The 26,312-nt window shown below is 39.6% G+C and overlaps 1 protein-coding gene across 1 annotated transcript; it reads left to right on the plus strand.

Moving 5' to 3' along the window:
• Positions 1 to 22: 22 nt before the first annotated feature.
• Positions 23 to 25,892, plus strand: LOC149015770 (protein trichome birefringence-like 5). Its single transcript, XM_089155480.1, is given in 6 exon segments — positions 23 to 632; positions 23,728 to 23,920; positions 24,125 to 24,318; positions 24,477 to 24,635; positions 24,706 to 24,995; positions 24,998 to 25,892. Coding segments are annotated over 6 exon segments (1,449 nt in total). The 5' UTR covers positions 23 to 57; the 3' UTR covers positions 25,036 to 25,892.
• The last annotated feature ends 420 nt before the right edge of the window (positions 25,893 to 26,312 follow it).

A 26,312-nucleotide genomic window follows, 5' to 3' on the forward strand; every position in this document is an offset into this window, starting at 1 on the left:
CCAAAAGGCCGAGAAAGGCATCAACTCTGATGGACAGAGAGCCTTCCCTCTCCCTTAATGGCCGTGCTTCCCAAATCTGATGGACTCGTCACCTCCAAGAACCGAAACACCTTCACAGCTTTCGTCTTCATTCTCTTAATCCTCCTAACCATCTTTTTCTTCAGCAAACGAGTCCTCGAACCTTCCCTCTATCTTTTCAGAGATCCCTCCCAGCCAGCTTCTCTTTCTTCAGAGGAATCCGCAGTTCCTGTATCCACATTGGATCTTGGGGCTGATCCACCGCTGAATGTAGCTTATTTTCAACAACCCTCTTCTCCAATTTCTGAATCTATACTGAAAACAGAGCCAAAAGCAGAGTCCTCTTCTGGCGTAAAGAATGAGAGCTCACTGGGTGAGTCTGGTTCAGGGTTTAATGTGGGTCCCTCGATCGAGACGAATTTGCCGCCACAGAAGAAGGTACAGGAAATGTGTGATTTCTACAGTGGTATGTGGGTTAAACAAAAGGAGTACCCAGTTTATCACCCAAACGATTGCCCTTACGTAGATGAAGCTTATAGCTGCCAAGGAAATGGAAGGCGTGATTTGGAGTATACGAAATGGAGATGGAAGCCTGATGGTTGTGACCTTCCAAGGTATGAACATCATGCTCTGGGTATTCCTTCCTTCCTCATTTGGATTTTTGTTGTTGTTGTTGTTGTTATACGTATGAGATAAGATATAAGAAAGTTGCTTGAGGTGAAATGGCTATGTTCAATTGAGGTCTTCATTACCGACGAGTGACTTGACTGAGGGAACTAAAAGAGCAACGGAAGACATGCATAGCGTTGGCCTTATATAATGACCTCGAATGGAGCAGATAGGAGTGAAAGGATCAGTTCAGCACTGAGGAGTGACTTGATTGAGGGAGCTAAAAGGGCAAGAAATGACATGCATAACGTTAGGCCTTATATAATGACCTAGAATGAAGTTGATTACAGGGTAAGGATCTACGTAGCTGATTGGATAATCCTTATATTATCCAGGACATTTTCCCTCCTTTCTTATTTGATTATATTATGAAGAGTAGCAATAGGAAGAGTATATTCTTAAAATAATTCGTGATTTGTTGTGCCTAGGAATGGTGAATAGGGTTGGAACTGGTAGTTCATCAATGTATAAACAAGAATGGTTTTCAATGCTTCTTCTTTACTTAGTCAGTATCATTACTATATATTAATGGACTCTAAATGGTGTTTGAAGTGGATACCTTGCTCCAAGTACTATCTGCAAATGGAGTATTCCTTATGTTGAATGATAGGTTCTCAATCACAGACAACAATGAAAAAATTAAAAGGCAAAAAAATTAGCAAGAATTAATCTGTTCACTTAGGCTGCGTTTGTTTGCTGGAATAAAGGTGGGGTGGGAAAAAAGGGGTGGAAAAATTCTTGAAAAAATTGTAGATTTCTTACTTTTCCCTTAAATCCCAAAATTGTAGAATGTTTGGTTGCTTGGGGTGGGAAAGGAAGCTTGTCTAGTGAGGTGGCAGCCCAATTTTCCCACCCCATTGCTTTTTAAAACCCCACATATTTGATGAGATTTTGTGAGAAAGTTTGGAAAAGTAAAAAGTGGGACCCACCACTATCACTTTTACACAAAACCCTTTCCTTTCCTTTCCTTCTCCCTCACCCCACTACACATGGGGCCCACATGTTTTTTTTTCCCACCCCTTTTTTCCCACCCCACCTTTGCAAACAAATGCAGCCTTAGAGACCAGCCTCCCCAGTGGTAGACCTGCTAACCATCAACAAAACTGAAACCTTCCTTATCCCCCCCCCCCCAACTCCCCGAATTCTCCCTTTCCCCACATCTGAGTTGCATTATAGGCCATTGTTTGTAAGATAAAAAGAGGTGGAAAAGATAGAAAGCTGGGACCCACTGGTGGGTGGGGAAACAAGAAAGGAAATGAACAGGTTTTGTGGAAAATTTAAAAATGTGGGTTTCTTGATAAATACAATTTTTTTTTGTCATTTCCTTCCCTTTCCCACAAAGTTCCACCTGAAAGTGTAGGACTTTTAAAAGAGATGGGGTGGGAAAAGTGCTTTGCCACACCAGCAAACAGAACCCTTAAATCCTCCCTAATTGTTTCCCCATTTTCTCATCCCATCTAAACAAACAAACCCAAATTTTGGTATTTAGTGGAAAAACTTACTTTTTCCATGCCACTTTATTCCATCAAACAAATAGCTGCCCAACCAGTGGTGTCCACATGTTCCTCTGTTGAAATAAACGATTGTAGTAGAATGGCTTATTGATCCATGATCTCAAGCCCTCTATTTATAAATAAGTGGAAAGCAGAATATTACAAGGAATAGAATTTTACATGAATGCAAACTCTAATTTAACTCCTATACAAACTCTTATTAGACTCCTATACAAACTCTTATTAGACTCCTAATAGAATCCAACACTCCCCCTCAAGTTGAGGCATATATATTAGTCATGCCCAACTTGATCAAAAGAGTATAAAACATCTGTCCAGGTAAACATCTGCAATTTGATCTTCAAACTTATAGATTACGTCTGCCTTATAGACATCCATTTGCTTTGTCCTCATCTTTACTGCAACTTTATGTCTCCAAGGAAGAACGCCCAAGAAAAAAGGTAGAATGTTCAAATGTTGAGAAGACTAAATTTCTGCGCAAATCTGAGGGAAAATATACTTTTGGGGTAACAATTGCTAGGGTAAAATAACCAAAGTGAAACTTTTGGTTTGTAGCAATGTTTGATCTTTAAAGGAAAAGTTTGCCAAGGGACAATCTCCAAAGGTAGGGGAAAATTTGTCAAGATAAGTGACAATCTCCAAAGGTAATAGAGATCAAGTTCTGCAAAGGTCAAACGACAAATCTTTTGCGAGGTTAGATCTCCGAAGGGAAGATGTCAAGTTAAGGGGCAAATCTCTAGGGTTAACAGAGATCAAGTTCTGCACAGTCAAAAAGATAGCTCTATAGCAATGTTAGATCCCCAAAGTAGAAGATTGCGAAGGTAAGGGACAAACTTTCAAAGGTAACAAAGATCAAATTCTATATAAGGAAGTCTACATGAAAGGCATTGAATTGTAGACATCTTCAATCTCCCCCTCACATGTAGCTTTACACGTGGGAAAACAATAACAAAGGAAATCCCAATGGGAAACTTGGAAAGGAAGAAATTGTAATGGTAAGATAAAAGTATCAGGAAAACAAATCTAGAGAAAATGACAAAATTTGAAAGGGGGATGACCTAGCCTACGGTGCCACTGATGAAGGTCTAATATTACCGAATGGACCCGATTAGAAGATGTAGTCAAAGCAGAAGTAGATCCTCTAATCAGCTCGAGCAAATAAAGTCCATTTACCACGTCCAATCTCCTTCCCCGTGACGAGATCCTGAAGTAGCAAGGTAGGAGTTGGTAGGGGTAGTAGAGGAAGAGTGGTCGAGGCTGTACCGGCAGTAGAAGACTGCAGAATACGTCGCAGAGTAGCGAACTCCTCTTGTGAAAAACCAACGTCTGCAGAGGGTGTGGTGGAAACTGCCTCAGAAAGATTAGCCTTTGATTTTCCCTTTCTTTGTGCTCGTTGTTGCTCAAAATCAGCAGGCTTCCCATACAGTTTCCAACAATTTTCCTTGGTATGATATGGTTTGTGACAGTGTTCACACTTGACAATCTCCTTAGCTGGATCAGATTTAGTGCGAACAGACTGTAAAGCTGATTTCTCCATAATAGGAGTATGAAGCATGACTAATCGACAACTTTCCTCACATTGAACAAGAGCATAAGACTGTTCTAGTGTAGGAAAGGGAGAACAACTTAAGACTTGCACTCTGATCTGATCGTACTCCTCGTTCAAACCTGCCAAGAAGTCATAGACTCGAATCTTATCAATGTGCTTCTTATATCTCGCCACATCATCTGGATTAGTTGGGTGATAATCCCCATAATGATCCAACTCTTGCCAAAGAGATCGCGACTTAGCATAATAGTGGGCCATAGTTAGTTCCTTTTGGGTAGTCTCATAAAGCTTCTTTCGTAACTCATAAACCTGTGCATCATTCCCCAACTGTCCATATGTTTCAGTAGTAGCCTTCCAGATTTGGGCTGCAGTATCAAGTAATAGGTAAATCCGGGCAATATTTGGATGCATGGAATTCAAAAGGAATGACATAATAAGAGAGTCATTTGATATCCATTTATCCTGTAAAACACCTGCGGTAGTGGGTTTGATAGTGGTGCCCGTAATGTATCCAACTAGTCCTCTTCCAGCAATAGTCAGGTAAGCAGATTGAGTAATTTGTGCCGTCAAATCTTACCGAAAGAGAATGAAGAGTGGGAAAATATTTGGATCCAGTGGGAGCAGTAGTATCATTTGTGGCTGCCATGTTGAAAGAATTGTCTGCAATTCTTCAGTCTTCACCTCTTGAAAAAAAACTAAAACGTCGCAGAATGCAATAGCCAAACAATAATATGATCAAATCTCCTTTTTCCCTTCTTCGTCTTCTTCTTCTTCTTCTTCTTCTTTTTTCTAACCAGAATCGTAGACTAGAAGAAGAAGAGAATAAAAAGAATAATATGGTTCGGTCAAAGAGAACCAAAATATGGTCTAAATTTGGTTTGGGAATTTGAAAAAGAGAAAAATCTGGTTCGGCCAAAGGACTGGTCTGGTTTATTGAAGCAATGGGCTTAAAGGGATTTCATCATCGTCCCGGAGTTCCCTGGAAGCTAGAAGCAGATCGATTCTTTCTCTTCCTTTCTTTTTCTTTTTCTTTTTTCTTTGGTCGATGGCGGAAGCAGTGATGAGAGCAGCACCAGTAGCAGCGATGGGCAGCAGGGTTCTTGACGATAGCAGCGGTGGTATCAGCAGGGTTCCTCTCTTCTTCTTTCCTTTCCCTCCTTTTGGTTTTGGAGATCGATAAGTGCAGAAAATTTCTGAATTTGAGTTTCTGCGATAGTTGCAGAAAAAAACCTGCGATGGTTGTAGAAAAAATTCTGCAATTGTTGCAGAAGAAAGAATGGTTGTAGAAAAAAATTCTGCAATTGTTGCAGAAGAAAGAACTCTACGACGGTATTACAGTTGCAGAAAATTCCTGCGATGGGTTTTAATGAAAAAAATTGAAGAATATCAATCGAACTTAGGCTCTGATGCCATGTTGAAATAAACGATTGTAGTAGAATGGCTTATTGATCCATGATCTCAAACCCTTTATTTATAAATAAGTGGAAAGCAGAATATTACAAGGAATAGAATTTTACATGAATGCAAACTCTAATTTAACTCCTATTCAAACTCTTATTAATTCAAACTCTTATTAGACTCCTAATAGAATCCAACATCCTCTTATTCTCTTTATTTCCATTTAATTAGCAATTTATTCTCCTTATTTACATATGGATGGCTGCTCCTTATTAATGTAGGTAACTGCTGGTCTAACTACCCAACAGCAGGCCTGACTCCACGAGTGTAAATTTGTGAAGTCAGTGGTCTGTCAGCACCCCCCATGAGTTTCTCCTTGTCCTGAAGGTGGAAAGTAGTAATCTGCTAATTAATTTCAGTGTAATTCTCTTAGGTATGAGTGTGAGTTCCCAATCGTTTGCTAGGCAAAACGGTAGTGGCTGTTGTTGAGTTTGCTGCCAATAACTTTCTTCAGCTGTGATACATGGAAGACTGGATGGATCCTGGAATCAGCAGATTATTGGATCTATAGACCACTGATCCTATTCATTCTATAGTCATGCAAAGACCATAGAAGCGAGGGATTAGCTTCTCACTTGGGCTGCTGGCAAGCTTTTTGAAGCGGTAAGGCTGCAAATTGAGAAAGACTTCATCTCTGACGTTGTATTCTACTTCATGCAGGTCTTGGTTAGCAAAGTTCCACACCCTGTCTTGAGCCACCAGTAGATTTGCCTTCAATCATTTAGGATCCGGTTGTGCTTCCTCAAGTAAGGGTCAATGCCATCTACTTTGGTGGGGTGCACTTCCCAGCGAATCATGGAAGGTGGTCCTCCACCATACACCGCCTAGAAAGATGTCATTTTAGTGGAAGAATAATGATAATGGTGTTGAACCAATATTCGGCCTAAGTGAGACAATTTGGCCAATCTTTGAGCTGCACAGAAGTAGTGCAAATCGACTGTCAAACATCTGTTAACTACCTCCCTTTGGCCATCTGTTTGTGGGTGGTAAGCACTGCTGTAGTTGAGATTCGTGCCTGCAATTCTGAACAACTCAGACCAGAAGTTGTTTAGGAAGAGGTGGTCTCGGTCAAAAACTATGGAGCCTGGGAGTCCATGTTACTTAACACCCTCCTGGCTGAATAACAGTGGTACCTTGTGAGCCGTAAAGGGATGAGAAAAAGCTATGAAGTGCTCAAATTTAGTCAATGTGTCTACCACTGCAAGTATTGTCTCCTTTTGTCTTGGGTTGTCCTCTGATGAAATCCACACTAATAATGTCTTCCCCATATATGTTCAGGTATGGGTAGGGGCTGAAGAAGTACCGCGGGACTCATTGATTGGTGCTTGCTTTGCTGGCAAATATCACAAGCTGCCACATAATCTATAGTTGTTGTTTGCAAGCCAACCCAATAGATCACAAATACTATCTATTTGTAGGTTCCTAGGAATCTCGAATGACCTCCATAAGGGGTGGAATGAAATTCAGATAGGAGCTTAGGTATCCAAGCCAAGTCTTCTGCTGCCACAAGCCTCCTTTGTAGTACAGGACCCCATTCTGCAGTTGATACTTGGGATGAGTAGTGGTTCCAGATAGTATCTCTTGGATGATTGCCTTGTACCATGGCTGAAGATTGACTTTGTCAATCAGTTGCTGTCCTCCTTGCCAAATGCTTGCTGAAAGTGTTCCAAACTCTGTTTTGCCCTCTGGATGTCGTCACAAAGCATGGCAGCCTTGTTCTCAAAGCCTGGTTTGTAGAGGATCTCGAAATTGTAGTCCAATAACTTTATGATCCATTTCAGTTGGTCAGTGGCCACTACCTTTTCCTCAAGATATTTCAGGCTACATTGATCAGTTATGACTTTGAAAAGCTGTCCAACTAAGTAATGCCGCCACTTATTTACGGCCAAGACAATGGCCATTAATCTTTTTTCATAAACTGATTTAGCTTGAGCTTGCGGGGACAAAGCTAGAGTCCAATAGGCTATCGGATGTCCTTCCTGCATAAGCACAACCCATAGCCCAAGCCCTGATCCGTCTCCCCCACAAAGTCTTTCTTAAAGTTTAGCAAAGTAAGGACTGCTGCCGTGGTCATTGCCTCTTTGAGTGCTTTGAAAGCTCCCATGGTGTCCTCTCCCCACACAAATGCATCTTGTTTCAATAGTTGAGTGAGTGGGGCACCAATCTTATCATATCGTTGTACAAACGTTTGGTAATATCCTGTCAGTCCTAGGAATCCCTGTAAAGATATCAAATTTTTGGTATAGGCCAGCCAATAATGCTCTTTATTTTGTGTGGATCAACTACCACCCCTTTTTAGAAATGATGTGCTCTAAATACTCTAGCTTTGTCATTGCAATTTGCAAATAGGCTTTTCTTCCTCTTCACCACAAGTTTATGTTGTGCTTGCAAGGTGAAAGCAACTCGAATATGGTCTACATACTCTTCCAGTCTTCCTAGGATTTGCTAAACACTAAGATGTCATAAAAAACGTACAAGTATAAAGATTCACAAATATTCTCTAAATACCTCATTCATTAAAGCTTGGAAAGTTGTTGGAGCAAATGACAGTTTGAATGGCATGACAAGGAACAAATAATGCCCATTGTGGATTATAGAAATAGTATTCTTAGTGTCCTTGTCCACTTTGATTTGATGATACCTAGCCTTGAGATCAAGTTTGCTAACACCATTGGGCACTGCCTCTCCTAGCTCATCTAGTAACTCATCAATGGCAAGAAAAAGGAAATTTATTAGGAATTGTGATTTTGTTAAAGGTCAAGCAGCCCACACAATATATCCAGCCACCGTCTTTCTTTTGAACCAGCAAAACCGAACTTGAGAAAGGTCTTATGTTTGGTCGGATTATTCCCACAGGTAACATCTTGCTTTCCACCCTTCTCCACTTCATTTTTCAGAGCATGGGCTAGGGATAGGGTTTAATATTTGGTAGGTTACTGCTGTGTATTAACCTAATGCGATGATCAGTGGCCTGTCTCAGTGGCAACCATTTGGTTCAACGAATAGGTGCTTAAATTCAGCCAACAGCCTAGCACCACTCTGAAGCCCGTCTCCTATGCTTTCAGCCCCATTGCCTTTGCTAGTTCTCCTTGCAGGAAGTTGTGCAATGCTCCACGGTCGACCAAAACCACCACACGATGCCCTTGGATCATCCCACTTAGCTTCAAGGTCTGTGGCCAGTCGATTCCAAGTAGGGAATGGCTGGAAAGCTCCGCCTCCTCATTTGATGGTTCTTGCCCAGACTCTACTTTATCATTGCCAGAATCTCTAGATTCATCTTTGTTTAGTAGCATAACAAGCAGTTATAGCACACATGACCTTGAGAATATGGGCCGTTGCACCTAAAGCATAGCCCTTTTTCGTACTTGCTTGTGGAGAAAGCCAATATTAAGGATTTCCTCTTCTTCCTCTACTGTTGTCGGAGAAGATGGAGTTAGCAAGCCTTCTTTTTCCATCATTTGGGTCTAGTTTGAGTTGCTCCCTTGGTTCGCACGAACCAGCTCTTGGTTTGAGGCACTTAAAGTTTTTCAGGTGAGCCTTATGGTTGCACCCTTTTATCCTGTAGTTGGGCCCAAGTTTGGATCTGATAGGTCATGGGCTTGTTCTGATCTCACAAGGCCCAGTTCTTTACATTAATAGCTTGGGCTAAGACTGTTGCTTGGCCCAAATAGGTTGGGCCAAATAACCGAATTTTTGCTTGGATCTCTTCTCCAAGTCTGATGAGAAAAATCCCCTTGAGCTACTCTGGATCCCTCACAGCTACCGCCTCTGCAAGCCACTCAAACCACTCTCTATATTTAACTACAGTCCTAGTTTGCCTAAGAGTGAGACTCTCTATATTTACCTAGATTGAAAGCTAGACTTATGGCAAAAGGATAGGCTCAAGTGTATGGTGGACTCTGGGTACCTTTTACCTTGTGGCAAAGCTTATTTCTATTAGTATCCTAATCTCCTTAGCTACAACATATCATTGGCCCTTATTTTAGCTAGATGTAAAGAATGCTTTCCTTAATGGGGATCTCCACGAGGAAGTATATATGGAGCAACCTCTAGGGTTTGTTGCTTAAGTGGGAGAATGGTTTGGTATGTTGCTTGAAGAAGTCTCTTTATGGCTAAAACAATCACCATAAAGTTTGGTTTGACTCGGTGTAAGAGTGACCACTCAGTGTTCTTCCAACAATTCAATGCAGCGAGGATATTTTTGGTTGTGTATGTGGATGATATTATCATTACTGGAGACGATTCAGTCGATATTGATGCAATGAAGACCTACTTATAGAAACTATTTCAAACTAAAGACTTGGGAAGGCTTAAGTATTTCTTGGGGGATAGAAGTGGCTTAGTCTAGGAGGGGAATTTTCTTGTCCCAATGTAAACATTTGATTGACTTGCTATCTGAAACAGGAATGCTTGGCTGGGCTTTGTATACTCCAATGGATCCAGATATAAAAATTATGCATGAAGATGGAGATGCTCTTGAAGATCCAGAGAAGTATCGAAGGTTGGTTGGAAAGCTAAATTATTTGGTTGTTGCTCGACCTGACTTTGCTTTTCTAGTCAGCATTGTGAGTTAGTTTTTGTTTAGTCCTCGGACTACTCATTGGGATGCGATTATGCATATATTGAGGTATCTTAAAAGAGCTCCTGGTTGTGGACTCCTTTACACAGGTCATGGTCGGAGGAGAGTTAAGGGATTTTCTGTTGCAGATTGGGCTGGTTCACCGATTAATAGGAGGGTAACTACAGGGTGTTGTACCTTTGTTGGAGGAAACCTCGTGTCTTGGAAGAGTAAGAAGCAGAAAGTGGTTGCTCAATCCAGTACAGAATTAGAGTATCATTCCATAGCACTTGTCACCTGTGAGTTGATGTGGGTTAAGCAATTTTTAGGAGAGCTTGGTATTGACAATGAATCATCTATATCTCTTTGGTGTGATAATCAGGCTGCCATCCATATAGCATCTAATCCTTTCCTTCACGAACGAACTAAGCATATTGAAGTAGAATACCACTTTGTTTTTGAGAAGCTTCAACAAGGACTGATCTCCACTTGTCATATGTTCAAACCAGTGAACAATTGGCTGACTTGTTCACCAAATCTTTGGGGTCTGAAAGAATGAACTATGTTGTAGCAAGCTGGGAATGTTTAATGTTTATTCTCCAGCTTGAAAAGGGGGGGGGGGGAGTGTTAGAGAGCAAATACCATATTAGAAAAAAATAATAGGGTTCAAGTAATAGAGGTAATAAGGGTAGGAAGATCCCAGCGAAATATTCGACTCAATTGTGGGCTATTTCTTTCCTTTTTTTGTAATTGTGATCTTCCTATAATAAAGAAGATTACTTCTTGAGGATTCTCACATCGAGAGTGAGATCTTCCAATCTTTTCTCTCACTCTTCTCTTCCTTCTCGTTCTGGAGTTCTTCTTCTTTTTTCTGTTCAATTCGCATATTGCAACTGTCTTGCCCTCTTACATTTATAGTCTAGGATTTGTGACCATAATAACCCAAACTAGTGACGATACTAACCCTAACATGCCCTTACAATTACTCCTACTAATCCAATCTTTCCTTATAATTACCCTGCCTTCTAACCAGGATCTTAATGTTGGGAACCAATGCATAACCATGAAGAAGAAAAATAGCCACAAAAGAATTTACATGGAAAACCCCAAACTGGGGAAAAACCACGGCTGTCGTCAAAAGACAACCAAAGAAAATATCACTATGGTTAACCCCAAACTTCGATTCCAACACAGAAATCTGCCCTTGCAAACCCTGAACTCCCCCTTGTAATTGCTGAACATTTTTTTCTTTCTCCTTGATTCTCCCATCCATCCTCATGTTCACAATTCCCTTAGGATCAACTGTGCTCTGATGCCAATTTGATAGGCTCTCAATCACACACGGCTATGTGAAAACTAAAATGGAATAAATTAGCAAGAATTGGTCTGGTTACTTAGAGACCAGCCTCCCCAGCAGTAGACCTGCTACATCAACAAAGCTGAAACCTTTCTTATCTCCTCTGAATTCTCCCCTTTCCCATATCTAAGTTGCATAACTGAATTCATTAGCCTGCCCAACCAGTGCTGTCCATGTGTCCCCTCTTATTCTCTTTATTTTCATTTAATTAGCAATTTATTCTCCTTATTTATATATGGATAACTGCTCCTTATTAATTTAGGTAACTACTGGTCTAACTCCCAGCAGTGGTCTATCACTGAACTATATATTTATTTTGTTTCATACTCTTGAAATTCCCAGTTGAATTTAAATTGTCAATGTTGAGGACTGCATTTTCTTCTTCCAGTATGACTCTGAGATTACTTCCCTTCCTGTTTCCCTGTATTTATTTATGTCCTTCGTTCAGTCACAGTTGGAACTCTACAGGTATCTCCTGGTGGCAGCAGGAGCCATATTAATTGATAGTATTAACTATTAAATGATTGTTCATCATAAGTAATACCATACTATCATATTATTACTAGCATAAAAGCATGAACTCCTAAAACATGGCTACAGTTTTCTTACCAAAAAATGCCCTTGTCGATTTAAACTATTAGACCTTTAAGCCATTAAATAAGGATGCTCAAAACTGTGATTTACCATTCATATATAATAATGATATAATAATTGTTATCAATTATTAATTAATTGATATTATTGAACACTACTTTCTCTCCTCTCCCTCATTAAGTTTCCTATTTACTAAATCCTATTCCCTATGTAGTTGTGCACTTTCCTCGACAAAATCACCCTAATTTCCACTAGCAGAGACCACATACAAAATTACCATAAATAAAGAATTTAGATATCTTAAAAGGGTGGTTTTCTACATTTAACTTATACACCTCTTCTTCATGGTATATTATATCTTGCCTTCTCCATCAAATATAATTTATTAATATTTCTAAGTTATAATTCATGTTGAAGACAATACCAAGACGTGCATGTGCATGTGTAATGTTACTAGTTGTACAAAATATTGGCTGGTTATATCCTTACCTGGAAGTCATAAACCACCTCTTGGAATGTGATGATGGACAACTAGTCAACTAATGCTAGTTCAAATTTGGGTTAGTACCTAGTGGTTCAAGTTTCCAGAGGTTTAAAAAGAGCTTTGAGGATAAAAATTGGAGACAGATTGTCATTGAACCTCTGAAGATTTTGGTCTTTCATGATAAAACACGTATTCGTGTCTTGCCACCTTGTGTGAGATGAATTAGCCAATAATATAAAAAGGACAAGTAAGCAGAGACTAATAGCAGAGGAGGTTATTAACATAACAGTACATTTTTATAGGAGCATTTGTAAATTGTAAGACTTAAAGAGAGCATCACACCTTTAAGTGTTGGAAAACTACTTGTTCATTCATGTTGAATATTATTCATGGGCTGATATTTAGCAACACTTTGGCAAAACTGCTCACGTTTACTTGGATTTGCAAGACCTTTGTCTTGTGAAAAGTAATCAAGTAACTTCCAAATCAAAATGACACAATCTCCCTAGGAAATTGATAGACCTGGATTTAAAAATTAAGGATATAAGAAGTTGAAACAATATTAGTTTTAATCAATTCCAATGCACTAGGAAGAGGAAGGTAAAGCATATTAAAAGTAAAACTAGGTGGGAGAACACTACTGGCTACAATGGATAGAATCCTCTCATGATATTGACATTACCTTCTCTTGACAGTAAGAGTCAAAAGAAATTTACGGTGTTGCCATGAATAATAGCATCAATGCACCATTAACAAGATTAACCATTCTTAACTAAACAAACACAAAATATACCCTTATTTAGTACTTGCCCGACATCCATGAACCTGGAAAAACCTGGAAGAAAAGTAGGACAAATAACACGTTGGCAAACATGTCACCAAGTTGAATCTCAGATGCAACAAACAATGTAGCAGTCAACTTAATCACAACATCTTATGTGAAATGGCGGTCAACTTCCATGTACTTTAGTGTGCTTGTGAAACACCAAGTCCAACCAGATCAAACTCCCATTAGTCCTATATACGGCTTTTCCCTGGAGCATTTCTACAATAGCACAAAATCTAAAATGCTGCCTCCTAGAATGCCTGCTTAGGTGTATATGTGAACTGACTAGTAACCCCTAGTGCAAAATAATATCTGGCCTAGTCACAGGAAGGTAAATGGCTTATGAACTAGCCTTCTGTATTAATGCTTATTTTGATGTGCCTTGCCCACCATCAGCCCGAAACTTTTGATTCAGATCCATAATTGGTTCAACAGATGTAGGTGCAAGTAACCCAGTCTCAGGAGATCAAGCTCATTCCTTTGAGAAAGTTTAATAATGCCTTTATTGTTTCTCACAGCCTCAATCCTCAGAAAATGTCAAAAGGTTTTCATCTTTCATCTGATAATGCTGTTGTAGATAAGATTCAATTTCATCAGTGCTAGAAGATCACTATCAGTAATAATAATATCGTCAACATACACAACCAGCACTACAACTGTAGTGACGATGACGATAAACATAGATATAAGAGTGATATGAATTACATTGAGTGAAGCCGCATGGAGTAACAAAAGTGTTTTACTTATCAAGCTAAAGCTCAGGAAGACTTATTAAACCCGTAATTGTTAAATGAAGTTTGTAAACCTTTCCAGAGCAATATACTTTAGGTTGCTCTGTGTATAATTCCTCATCCAAGCCACTGTAGAGAAAGGCATTCTTAATGTTAGATATATGAGATCCAATGTAACACAATTGGGGGGGGGGGGGGGAGTCCCCCTATGTTGGTTTCCTTTTTGCTTTATGTCTTTAGTTATCAGTCCTAGTCTAAGTGAGTTTGCTATTAGATTTTAGGCTTAATTAGGTAGGAGTTATATTCCTATTGTAATTCTCTTTCGATTTATTATAAATAGATGTGTTGTTTGGTTTGGCGGAACACACATTCTATCAGCCTTTTTCTCCCAAATTATCTCTTCTCCCAAGACCTTTCTTTCCCCTTCTTTTTACCTGGCATTGGTTACAGATCCTAGGATTATTTACACATACTATCAAGTTAATATAATAATGCAGCCTTGATTAGGATTGTCCTAGAAAGGAAGTAATACACCAGGATCCTCTTAAAACATACCAAAATTATGTACTTTCAGGTATAAATGTTGGGCTAATATGGAGGGTGTAAAGGGGGTCTATTATGGATGTGACTTTAGGTATGTCCTAGATCTGATTGCACTTTGGGATGATGTAGACTACTCCTTAAAATTGGCACTTGGCTGAGAGGATTTATGGATTCAATCCCTAAGGGCCTAGAAGGAGAAATGGAGGTCTATTAGGATGGATGGTTTCATATGAAAGAGGAGGAATTCTAAATTCTAATGATTGGACACGGGGTTTCAAATAGGACAGCACTTGGGGAAGATGAAGTGCAGGTTTAATTGCTGTCAAAATATAAAAATAACAAATACAATAGGTGGGGGGAGAAAGGAAGGTCTCAGACTTGAACATTGCATGCATGAGAACTGCGGTTTGGAATACTTGCTTGGCCAACACAAGAGGTAGCTGCCTCATAGCTTTGAAGGTCCCAGAACACCTTAGGGTAATGTAGTCTCTCCCAGGAAGGAACAATAGCAATAGCGTTTTTGCTCAATTGCACATCAATTTACCACATTGAAAACTTCTATTCATCCTTGAGGGGCTTTTAAATAAAATGCTAATGGTTGTATAATAAATGGGCTAAGTTGGAGGGGCCAAAGGGTTTTATTAGGGATGTGGCTTTAGGTATAGGATTTATAAGGTAAGCCCTAGCTCTGGTTACAATTTTGGATGATTTGGAGTACTCTGAAAAATTAGGAGTTACTTTGGAGAATATAAGGATTCAAAGTCAAAGAGGCTGAGGGGGATGGTAGACTGCAATTTGGATCAAACGGAGAAACCTTTCACGGCTGTTTTCCTTAAAAGGAGAAGCCAGACTAAGCAATAGAAGTCCATCGCATCTGTAGTTGCAGGTTTTGGACCACAAGGTTTAATGGTAGGTTAAGGGGCTGAAGTGCTACTAAACCTTGGTCCAAATTAGATTTATTAAATATGGAAGATGATTTTACAACCAGGAACGTGGGCTGAAGAGAAAGAGAGAAATGCCCTATGCAACATGTTGCTTTTGGGTGAAAGTACGTTTCAAAAAACATCATTGGTTAGTTGATGATATGGGTTGGTCTGATTTGGTTTAGGATTATATAAGCTGCATATCCATTTATTAAACTTTGGGATATTTATGGGTTGATCCATTTAAGATCTTGTGTAATCATTTGTTGAGTCGTCAGATAGGGTAAATGGGTTGATCCGTTTAGGGTCCATTTCCATTGGGTTCCAAAACAAGCTTGGTGACTTGATGTCTTTACAATCCAACAGGTATCTTAAAGACTACTAGACATTTTCGGTGTCCTTACAAGCCAAGAGGCCTTGAGGAAGATACATCTCTTCCACCAAGAGGTTTCATTCCTCTATAAATAAAGGATCACACCAAGGGTTCCTTAACAAGTTTTTCTCCCTTTTTCCCTCTCTCTCCCTCCTCTCATTTTATGTCTAATATATTGCTTTTCTGCTATAGTTCACAATTTAAGCGCTGCCTTGAACAACTCAAAGTGGCTGATGGTAGACAAAGTATTTGTTTACATCTTCCTGAGGAGAAACACCACTAGACGACATGAACATAGCAATAGAAATGAAATCATGATCCATATGTTATTCTTATATAAACCACCGTTCTTATGCCGTTCACTAATCTTTTTCCTAGGATCTTGAAAGAGACACTAAAAGGAAAACAAGCAGAGCAATTTTACGATTAGTAATTGGCTTATAAATAATAAGTTTAAAGGTTATTGAAGACCACAAAGCACAAAAGATAATAGTAAATAGAAAGATTGTGCCATGACCAGATGTTTTATTGGGGGAACCAAGAGCAAGAATAGAATGGGAGGGGCAATTAGCTTTGTTATATGATGAAAATAAAACAGTTACAGTAACATGAATGTATGGCTGTAAGCACCTAATTGGTGGGAATGGTGGGAGCAAAAAGTGCATTTGACAGTTGTACTTGCATGGGCTAGAATGGCAGTTGATGAAGTACTAGATACAAAAACTTGACGAAGATAGTGCTCCTGGTGCAAGTAGAGTTGGTATCATTGGACAATGATAAGAACCCAACAACTTCCAAAATCGACCCTGTATTTCAACTCTTGGCAGCCCTGTAGTTTGAAAATCAACCCTGCAATGCATGAAACTACCAACCACACACACAGACACTCTCAGCAACTCAATGGCAAACAGAGCTCAAGAAGACAGTAAAGAGATATTTTCTAGTTTAATTCACTCACTAAATGAACTCAACTGCATTACAACCGTTAAATTGGACTTGCACTGCAGTACACGACCTCTCTAACATGAGTGCTCCCTTGAATTGCCCCTAAACGAGGGACTTCCCCTACTGCAAGCAAGCTTGCTCTCTACCTTAAAAAAAACACCAAATTCTCCTCCATTTCCCCCGCTTTCCCCTACGATACCCTAAGATAAATACTCCAAAACAAAGCCTAACAAACTGCTCCCCAATGAGTTCGTTCCACATGTCCTTGTCCTTCAATTGTGTCTCTTACATGGTTGGGTGGATATAATCCCCTACAACTCGCCTGTTCCTATGGTGTCCCTCCACAGTATCTAAACTGACAACACCCCCATCCAATCTTTGTCTATTAACTGCTGAGTTGGCTAATCGTTATGCCTATTCAGGTTTGCCAAATTTGGACACTGAAGACAACCAGAATAAGAAAAGCACACAGCAGTGCATGATATCCGGATATTCATAAGACCAAAGCTTAAGAGTCAGAATTAATAAGATATCAACTGAACCGAAGGAATGTCAATGAGAATCCATTTCATTGAGCAGGGTGATGAGGTGGGAGAAATGATGATCTTGAGGGAACAAGGATGAAGTTAGTAGGGGACAAAGGTGAATGAATAGAAAGTGCTTAAATGTGAGAACGAAGTGGAAAAGGTGAGTACGTTTTGCTTCCTTGGACTTGAAGAAACAGCAACTCCTGATTGACTAGTTATCAAACTTGATTGTCCAGTGATAAGTCACTGATGTCTAAGGTGTACGCTGCAGCAGATGGGGGGGGGTCACATGGTATCAAAACCAGCTGGATATGTAGGGGACGAAATCAACTAAAAGGAACATGGACAGGTGGCAAGATTTCATTGGGGATCCCCCGGCCCAAATTTTCTAATACAACATAATCATTTATCAAGAAACAAGGTCATACACTCTTGGACAAAGAATAGGTGAAGTCACTGAAGTGTGTCAACTATTCATGCTTGGGGCTGCCAAATGGGGCCACTGAATCAGCAAGGTATGTGTAAGAATTTTTTGTTTTTGTGTTAGTATCAGTTCTGTAGCTTAATAGATTAATGTCAGAGTAGTGATCTGGTTGCCCCATGTTCCTTTTTAGCTTGCCTAGAGAGAAGCTCACTTGCTTAGTTCATAAGCTGTGTTCAGTTTTGTTGCTAAAGGCTGATATTTAAATATCAAAGGATGAGTTTCCAATCTTGAGAATACCTTGCAGTTGTACCATTTGGTTAGTATTCAGAGTTGAATAATTTCATGAAGAATTAGAAAGTTCTCTAATTTTGGATGATATGAGAACAATTTAAAGGATCCTTGAATATTGTTTTGTCCTTTTGCCTGTGGTTTCCTCCTAGAAACACCCTGACAAGAAACACCCTGACTTTTTCTGTGTAACTCTACTGTTATCCAGCTAGGGTTCCTCCTTTCAAAACTGTAGCAGATCTCTTAAGATATGTTCATTGCATGTGTTAGGAAAGGGCAATTTGGGAAAGGATAGATCCATCGAGAGTTAGTGCCTTGCGCTAACTCTCGATAGGAAAAAAGAGGCAGTAATTAAGAGTTTTATACCAATCAAAATTGGTTGATGCTTTCCTATATAGAATAGACTTGTAAACTAGCCTATATATAGTGAAGTTAATTTGAGGAGTGCCAAGGAGTTCAATATGAGCCTCCACAACTAAGTCGTGGCTTCCTTCTTCCCCTCTCCCTCATTCTTCACCTTATTCTTTCCCAAACTAACATGGTATCAGAGCTATTGGTCTTTTTATTCCTTTTGATTCTAAGAATTACTAGTACAAATAGTTGGGTCTATAGAAAGGAAAGAAACTTACTTGATGTGAGAGTCGTTTCCAGAAATTAAAGGGATGCAGCACCTTACACTGCACTTGTTGGTGATTTTTATTTGAAGATTGATGTAGCTTCTTACGCTGCCATTACTTTGGTGTCTTCGTTGAAGATCGGTGCAAGAGAATGCCCAAACTGAGATGTGCGATGACCTCTTCCCAAGATCGTTGCCACGATTGATGTCGGATCTGCATTTTTCAGGTACGAATAAACTGCAATTGATTGAGATATTTTTCATTTTGTGATTTGGGGCTGAGGAAGAGTGTCTGTAGTCCTCCTCACCCTCAATCTGTTTAGGATTGAGATAATCCCCATTCTTAGGAGAAGAAGCAGCCGCCGGAATAGTCACTGGTGCTGACTGTGGGGTGAGAATCAATCGGAGTTTTCACCAACCGACACTGATTAGAAAGAGAGAGTGAGAGAGAGAGACTTCGAGAAAGAGAAGTGCGTTTTCTGGTTTCTGGTTATGAGACGTGGTTAAGAGAGAGACTTCGAGAAAGAGAAGTGTGTTTCTGGTTTCTAGTTATGAGATGTGGTGAGCAAGTTTTATGGACTTAAGTTGGTTTAAGTTGTTTTCTGGTTCGGTTGGTTCAAGTGGTCCAAGTTGGTTTATTTATGGTTATGAGATTAATCTGATCCTGGGATTAATTTGGAAATAATTCTAATTCTAGAATTTATTCTGATTCTAGGATTAATCTGATTCTGGTTTTTGATTTCTAATTTTGATTTCTGGGATTTGATTTTAATTGTGTTTGGATATGGGAGAAACTTCAAATAAAAATACCATGACTGAAATTATTTCTTCATCCTCTCATCGGTTAACTGAGAAGAAATTGGAGGGTGTATCAAATTTCCACCAATGGAGGGCTATAGTTAAAATTGTTCTTATTGGACGGGGACAGATAGATCAATTGACTAAGACTGTACCTAAAGATGATGATTCTTGGGCAATTGTTGATGCACGAATACTTGGGCAGATGTTTAATTCCTTGGCCGATAATATTATTGATTTGGTTACTCACTTACAAACTGTGAAAGAATTATGGGAGTACTTGAATGTGTTGTATTTTGGTCAGAATAATCTAGCTAGAATCTATGAATTGTCCCAGGAATTTTATCGAGTAGATAGGAAAAGTAGAGATATTACCCAATATTTTGCAGATTTTAAAAGAATGTATGAAGAACTAAACTCTATTCTACCTATCTCCTCTGATGTCAAAACTATACAAAATCAAAGAGAGCAATTAGCTGTTATGGGTTTCTTGGGAGGTCTTGGAAAGGAGTTTGAGGCAGTTAGAGCACAGATTCTTGGTAGTGATCATGTACCCACGTTAGCTGACACATTTTCAAGAGTTCTTCGTGTTGCAAGGGAGAGTACCAATAACTCTACAGAAAATTCAGCTTTGGCAACAGTTTCTCGAGGCACTTTTGGAGGACAGGCCCCTGGTGAACAGAATATAGGACGAAATCGAGGAAATAATACTGGAAAATATCCAGGTACACACAACTCTACTGACAGTACATGACAAGTTAAGACTTGTCATCATTGTGGTCGTCCAGGACATATTCAACGATATTGTTGGAAGCTTCATGGGAAGCCCCCACACATGGCAAATGCAATCATCACCTATGAATCAGGTGTCTACAACTACTAAAGTTCATCCTGAGGGTAAGACTGTAAAGATGACTGACGAAGATTATATTTGTTTCACTTAGTTTCAGGCCACTCAACCACAATCAGCCGCTGCCACCCTTGTTCAGACAGGTAATGCTACTGCTTGCCTTTCAACCACATCTCGCCCATGGATCATTGATTAAAGAGCTTCTGATTATATGACTAGGTCTGCAGGTATATTTTCCTCTTTTGTTCCATCATCCTCTTTGGTTACACTTGCTGATGGCTCTCATATCAATGTTAAAGGAGTGGGTATAGTTCAACTCACTCCATCCATAACCCTACCCTCAGTTCTTTACATACCTAATTTGCCATTTAACTTATTATCTGTTCATAAATTTACTTCCACTAATAACTGTTTGGTGAAATTCTTTCTTGGATATTGTTTATTTCATGATCTTACGACGAAGAAGATGCTTGGTAGAGGCCGTATGTCTCGGGGGTTGTATCTATTCGAGGAGATATCCTTTACTGCTTGTTCTAGTATTTCTATCCCCCATCAAATACATTGTCGGTTGGGGCATCCCTCTTTAGAAAACCTAAAATTGGTAGATAAAAGTTTTCATTTTCTTTCTAAGTTGGACTGAGTCTTGTCAATTTGGAAAACTTCACCGTGTGAGTTTTCCTCGTATAAATAACAGATCAGACCACCCTTTCTCTTTAGTTCATTCTGATGTGTGGGGACCCTGTCCTGTTAGTTCTATTTCAGGTTACAGATACTTTGTTACATTTGTGGATGACTTTTTAAGAGTCACTTGGCTTTATTTAATGAAAAATCATTCAGAATTATTTGACACATTTTGCAATTTTGTTATTGAAATTCGTACTCAATTTGGTGTTCCTATTCGTACTTCTCGTAGTGATAATGCCAAAGAATATTTCTCTGATCCTTTTTGTAAATTTATGGCTTCTAATGGGATTCTTCACCAATCCTCATGTTTCAATACTCCTCAACAAAATGGGGTTGCAGAAAGAAAAAATAGACACTTATTGGAGGTCACCCGTTCTCTCTTATTTGAGATGAAGGTTCCTAAATCCTTTTGGGCTGATGCAGTTTCAACTGCTTGTTATCTTATTAACAGGATGCCTTCATCTGTTTTAAAAGGTGGCATTCCTCATTCTCTTTTATTTCCTTCATCTCCCTTATTTACTTTGCCTCCTCGCATATTTGGTTGTGTATGTTACATTCGCAATCATCGCCCAGGGATCTCTAAACTTGATCCTCTTGCACTTAAGTGTATTTTTGTGGGGTACTCTCGTACTCAAAAGGGATATCGTTGTTATTCTTTTGACTTACGAAGATATTTTGTTACTGCAGATGTGTCATTTTTTGAGTCCACTCCTTTTTCTACTGAATCTCATAGTTTAACTGACCTAAATGATGATCTCTGTATTTTTCAAAGTGTGTTTCCACAGGGTACAATTCCTTCACCTTCACCTCCTCTAGACATCACCAAAGTGTACATGCGTCGTCCAAAACCACAGCTCCCCCCTCTGCACCTACGGTCTCTACCTCTGTGCCGACTTCGTCTGTTGATCCTGCGGACGTTCTTGCCAAATCTGACCTTGATATTCCCATTGCTCTTCGGAAGGGTACTCGTTCTTGTGTTCAGTATCCCATCTCTAACTTTATTTCATATTCTACTTTATCACCTGGGTTCTCTACTGCTCTATCTACTATAGAGACTTATCCTATTCCTAAGAATGTTCTTGAAGCCTTGTCTAGTCCTGGGTGGGTCAGTGCAATGAACGAAGAATTACAAGCCTTAGAAGACAATTAGACTTGGGATCTTGTGCCTTTACCCTCAAGAAAGACAGCTATTGGTTGTAAGTGGATACTCACTGTGAAAGTTAATCTTGATGGTTCTTTAGCTCGCCTGAAAGCTCGTCTCGTTGCCAAGGGCTATGCTCAAGTTTATGGCGTAGATTATGTTGATACTTTTTTGCCTGTTGCGAAGCTTACTTCCATTCCCGTTTTAATCTCTCTTGCCGCTACCTTTAAGTGGCCCTTGTTTCAGTTGGATGTGAAGAATGCCTTCCTTCATGGAGATTTGCATGAGGAAGTGTATATGGAGCAACCACCTGGGTTTGTTGCTTAGGGGGAGAAGAATAAGGTTTGTCGCCTCCGCAAATCATTATATGGTCTTAAGCAGTCACCTTGAGCATGGTTTGGACGATTCACTACTGTTGTAATAGAATTTGGGATGACTCGCTGTGAAAGTGATCACTCTGTATTCTTTAAAAACTCTAATGCAGGCAAAATCTTTCTTGTAGTTTATGTTGATGATATTGTCATTATAGGAGATGACACTTCAGGAATTGATAGGTTAAAGACCTATTTACAAGAGAAATTTCAGACCAAAGACTTGGGCAAGTAAAGTATTTTCTAGGAGTTGAAGTTGCCCAATCAACAAAGGGCATCTTCTTATCTCAACGAAGTATGTACTGGATTTGCCTTCTGAAACAGGAATATTGGGATCAAAACCCATAGACACTCCCATGGAATGTAACTTAAAGTTAATGCCAGAAGATGGAACCATTCTTGATGACCCAGAGAAGTACAGAAGGCTTGTTGGGAAGCTGAATTATCTGACTGTGACTAGAGCTGACATTGCCTTTCCTGTCAGTGTTGTGAGTCAATTTTTGTCTACCCTACGAACATCACACTGGGATGCAGTTATACAAATTCTGAGGTATCTTAAGAAAGCACCAGGATGCGGACTTCTTTACACTAATCATGGACATAGATATGTTGAAGGATTCTCTGATGCTGATTGGGCTGGATCATCTATTGATAGAAGATCGACTACAGGCTACTACACATTCGTTGGAGGAAATTTTGTATCATGGAAGAGTAAGAAACAAACTGTGGTAGCAAGATCAAGCGTAGAATCTGAGTATCGTGCTATGGCACAGGTAACATGCGAGATGGTATAGATAAAACAATTACTCCAGGAATTAGGAATTATTGATGACACACCAATGAAGTTATGGTGTGATAATCAAGCTGCGGTTCATATAGCATCAAATCCAGTTTTTCATGAACGTACCAAGCATATTGAAGTTGATTGCCACTTTGTTCGTGAGAAGTTACTACAAGGCATAATATCCCCCAAGCATGTGAGGACTGGAGAACAACTCGCAGATTTGTTCACCAAAGCTCTAGGGAATACAAGGGTTACCTATATTTGTAACAAGCTGGGCATGAGTAATATATATGCTCCAGCTTGAAGGGGAGTGTTAGAAAGGGCAATTTGGGAAAGGACAGATCCATCGAGAGTTAGTGCCCTGCGCTAACTCTCGATAGGAAAAAAGAGGCGGTAATTAAGAGTTTTATACCAATCAAAATTGGTTGATGCTTTCCTATATAGAATAGACTTGTAAACTAGCCTATATATAGTGAAGTTAATTTGAGGAGTGCCAAGGAGTTCAATCTGAGCCTCCACAACTAAGTTGTGGCTTCCTTCTTCCCCTCTCCCTCATTCTTCACCTTATTCTTTCCCAAACTAACAGTATGTTTCTTCTTGAGTGTATTCCTTTCCTTCACTTCCTAATTTAATACAAGATTACCATTTTACAATGTCGCTAAATTTATTGGTGCACTTTTTTCTGGCTTCCTTCATTCATAGGTTTAATGCAACAGACTTCCTGGAAAGACTTAGAGGTAAAAGGTTGATGCTGGTTGGAGATTCCATGAACCGTAATCAGTTTGAGTCAATGCTCTGCCTCCTGCGTGAAGGGCTATCTGATAAGAGCAGAATGTATGAAGTTCATGGGTATAAAATAACTAAAGGAAGAGGTTACTTCGTCTTCAAATTTGAGGTAACTAACCTTTTTGCCTCAGTTACAATTGTCTTTTATCATAGAGACGTAGTGCCTACTCATCTAATCTAGTAAAAGAGAAAATGAATAATCTGGACAAATTGAACAAATCTTTTACGATGCCATTATTCTAACCCAATTTATCACTCCATGAATAATTGTAGCAGGTGGTAATATGTTTCTCATGCTTCTGTATTGTTATAGGATTATAACTGTTCAGTGGAGTTTGTTCGCTCACATTTCCTTGTCAAGGAGGGGACCCGCATTAATGGTCAGGGGAATTCAAACCCAACCCTATCAATAGATAGAATTGACAAGACTGCAAGGCGATGGAAGCATGCTGATATCCTTGTCTTTAATACCGGACACTGGTGGACTCATGGAAAGACTGCTAGGGGGTATGTGTAGCCTTCTTGAGAGAATACCTTAAAAAATTTCGTTGTTTAATTGACATTTTTAAATGTTTCTATTAGAGTGTTGTTATTTAAAGTGTGGAAGTGTCTACGGGAAACAATGCATGCAAAATGATAACAAACGAATGATGTTGATCAAACAGGAAGAATTACTATAAAGAAGGTAATTTTCTCTATCCTCGGTTGGATGCTACTGAGGCATACAGGAGAGCCATGAAGACTTGGGGACATTGGATCGATAAAAACATTAATCCAGCTAAAACTGTAGTCTTCTACAGGGGATATTCTTCTGCTCATTTCAGGTATGGAATTCTTTTCCTTGCTGAACTGTAATTATGCTTTTAAGGACTCTATTATTCTTTCTGTGACCAGAGGTGGAGACTGGGATTCAGGGGGAACATGTCGTGGTGAGACGCAACCAATTTTGGCTGGAGATTTCCTTGATAACTATCCTCTGAAGATGAAGATTGTGGAGGAGGTTCTCCATGAAATGCGATTCCCAGTGATACTTTTAAATGTGACAAGAATGACCAATTTCCGCAAGGATGGACACCCATCAATTTATGGCAAGAATCAGACAGGAGTGCGAAAGATCTCTAGGAGGCAGGACTGCAGCCACTGGTGCCTTCCGGGAGTCCCAGATGCATGGAATGAGTTGATATACGCAAACCTATTTTACAGCAAATGATTTCATCAGGTTAGAACTTACTTCTGTATCTTCTGCTCATTCTTTTATGTATATTAGCGTAGCCAAAATTTGTAAGGTATATCCAATGTAATTAATCTCGACGTTCCATTCAAGGAATCAGGCTAATCATAGAATTGATTGGCTGCTGTTATTAGTTTTGATGGTTGTTGGGTCATCTCTTTTCTCGAGCTCTTTCCACTTCTGCCTTCTTAACTAAATTTTAAATATGAAATTAATTATTTAGACAATATCAAAATAAATATGCCGCGGATCAAGCTGCAAGCCTGAAACATCCCACCAACTGTGAAATGTTTTACTATTCATGGAATTATTTGACGAGTTCTACCTAAAAAAAATTAATTGACGGGTTACAATTTCAGATTGATAGTTTGATCCGCCAAAACGATTTGATCTAAGCTCAATCTATCTTTGCGTTCGATTAACTCACAATGTTAGAAAGGGCTAATAGAATAGAAGTACCCCCCTTCCCAGTCGACTTTGTAATATCCCACTAAGAAGTAAGAACCCAACCTAATGTCATGATGTTGGACCAAGCTCGGAATGGGCAACCCATCTAAGTATAAATATGTTGGTTTGAGTGGACAACCCAGTGACGGGATCCTAGCCTCTGGGAATGGATGAAGTAGGCACAGTCAAGGTTGCAGTATGAAAAAAAGAGGAGGAAAGGCCTTCAGTAAGATGGAGTGGGAGGATGGATGGCATACTGATGAGCAAAGGATAGGACGGAGTGAACTGCATGGTTTGATAAGTTAACCCAGACTTGGTTGGATTGGATCGGGACCAAACCAGGAGCGTGGCTAGGGCGTGATGTGAGCAACAAGAAAATCAATCCTAAGACAGTAGAGGCAAGAATCCCAGTTCCATTGGACATGGAAGACATAACAAGAGGGGGAATCAATCCTTGAAAGGAAACTAGGATCCATTGGGAACCATGAGTCATGAACAAACTGAAACCCTTGAATAAATAGTCCAGATGAAAGCCTGTCAAACGGATCTGACAGTCCCTATCTCAGGGTAAAACCTATATGTAGAAACCCTGCACCCAAGCAGGGCTCAGGTAATTGAATCATATTCAACTCTATGTGATTCATTGTTTTTGCTATGCACCTTTGCAGGGCCTTTTGAGTGGTGCTTATACTGACTTGATCATCGGAGGTAGCTTCTTGACTAACATGGTCGACCTGCATCTAACCCTCTTTTTCAAGCATTCATCAATTGGGTAGATTTGAGAAGCATATTTTAGTGCTGTCTATTGGAAACCGATCAAAAA

The sequence above is a fragment of the Hakea prostrata genome, chromosome 5, assembly GCF_041222555.1.
Source record: "Hakea prostrata isolate BN-2017 chromosome 5, UWA_Hpros_2, whole genome shotgun sequence".
Classification (NCBI taxonomy): domain Eukaryota; kingdom Viridiplantae; phylum Streptophyta; class Magnoliopsida; order Proteales; family Proteaceae; genus Hakea; species Hakea prostrata.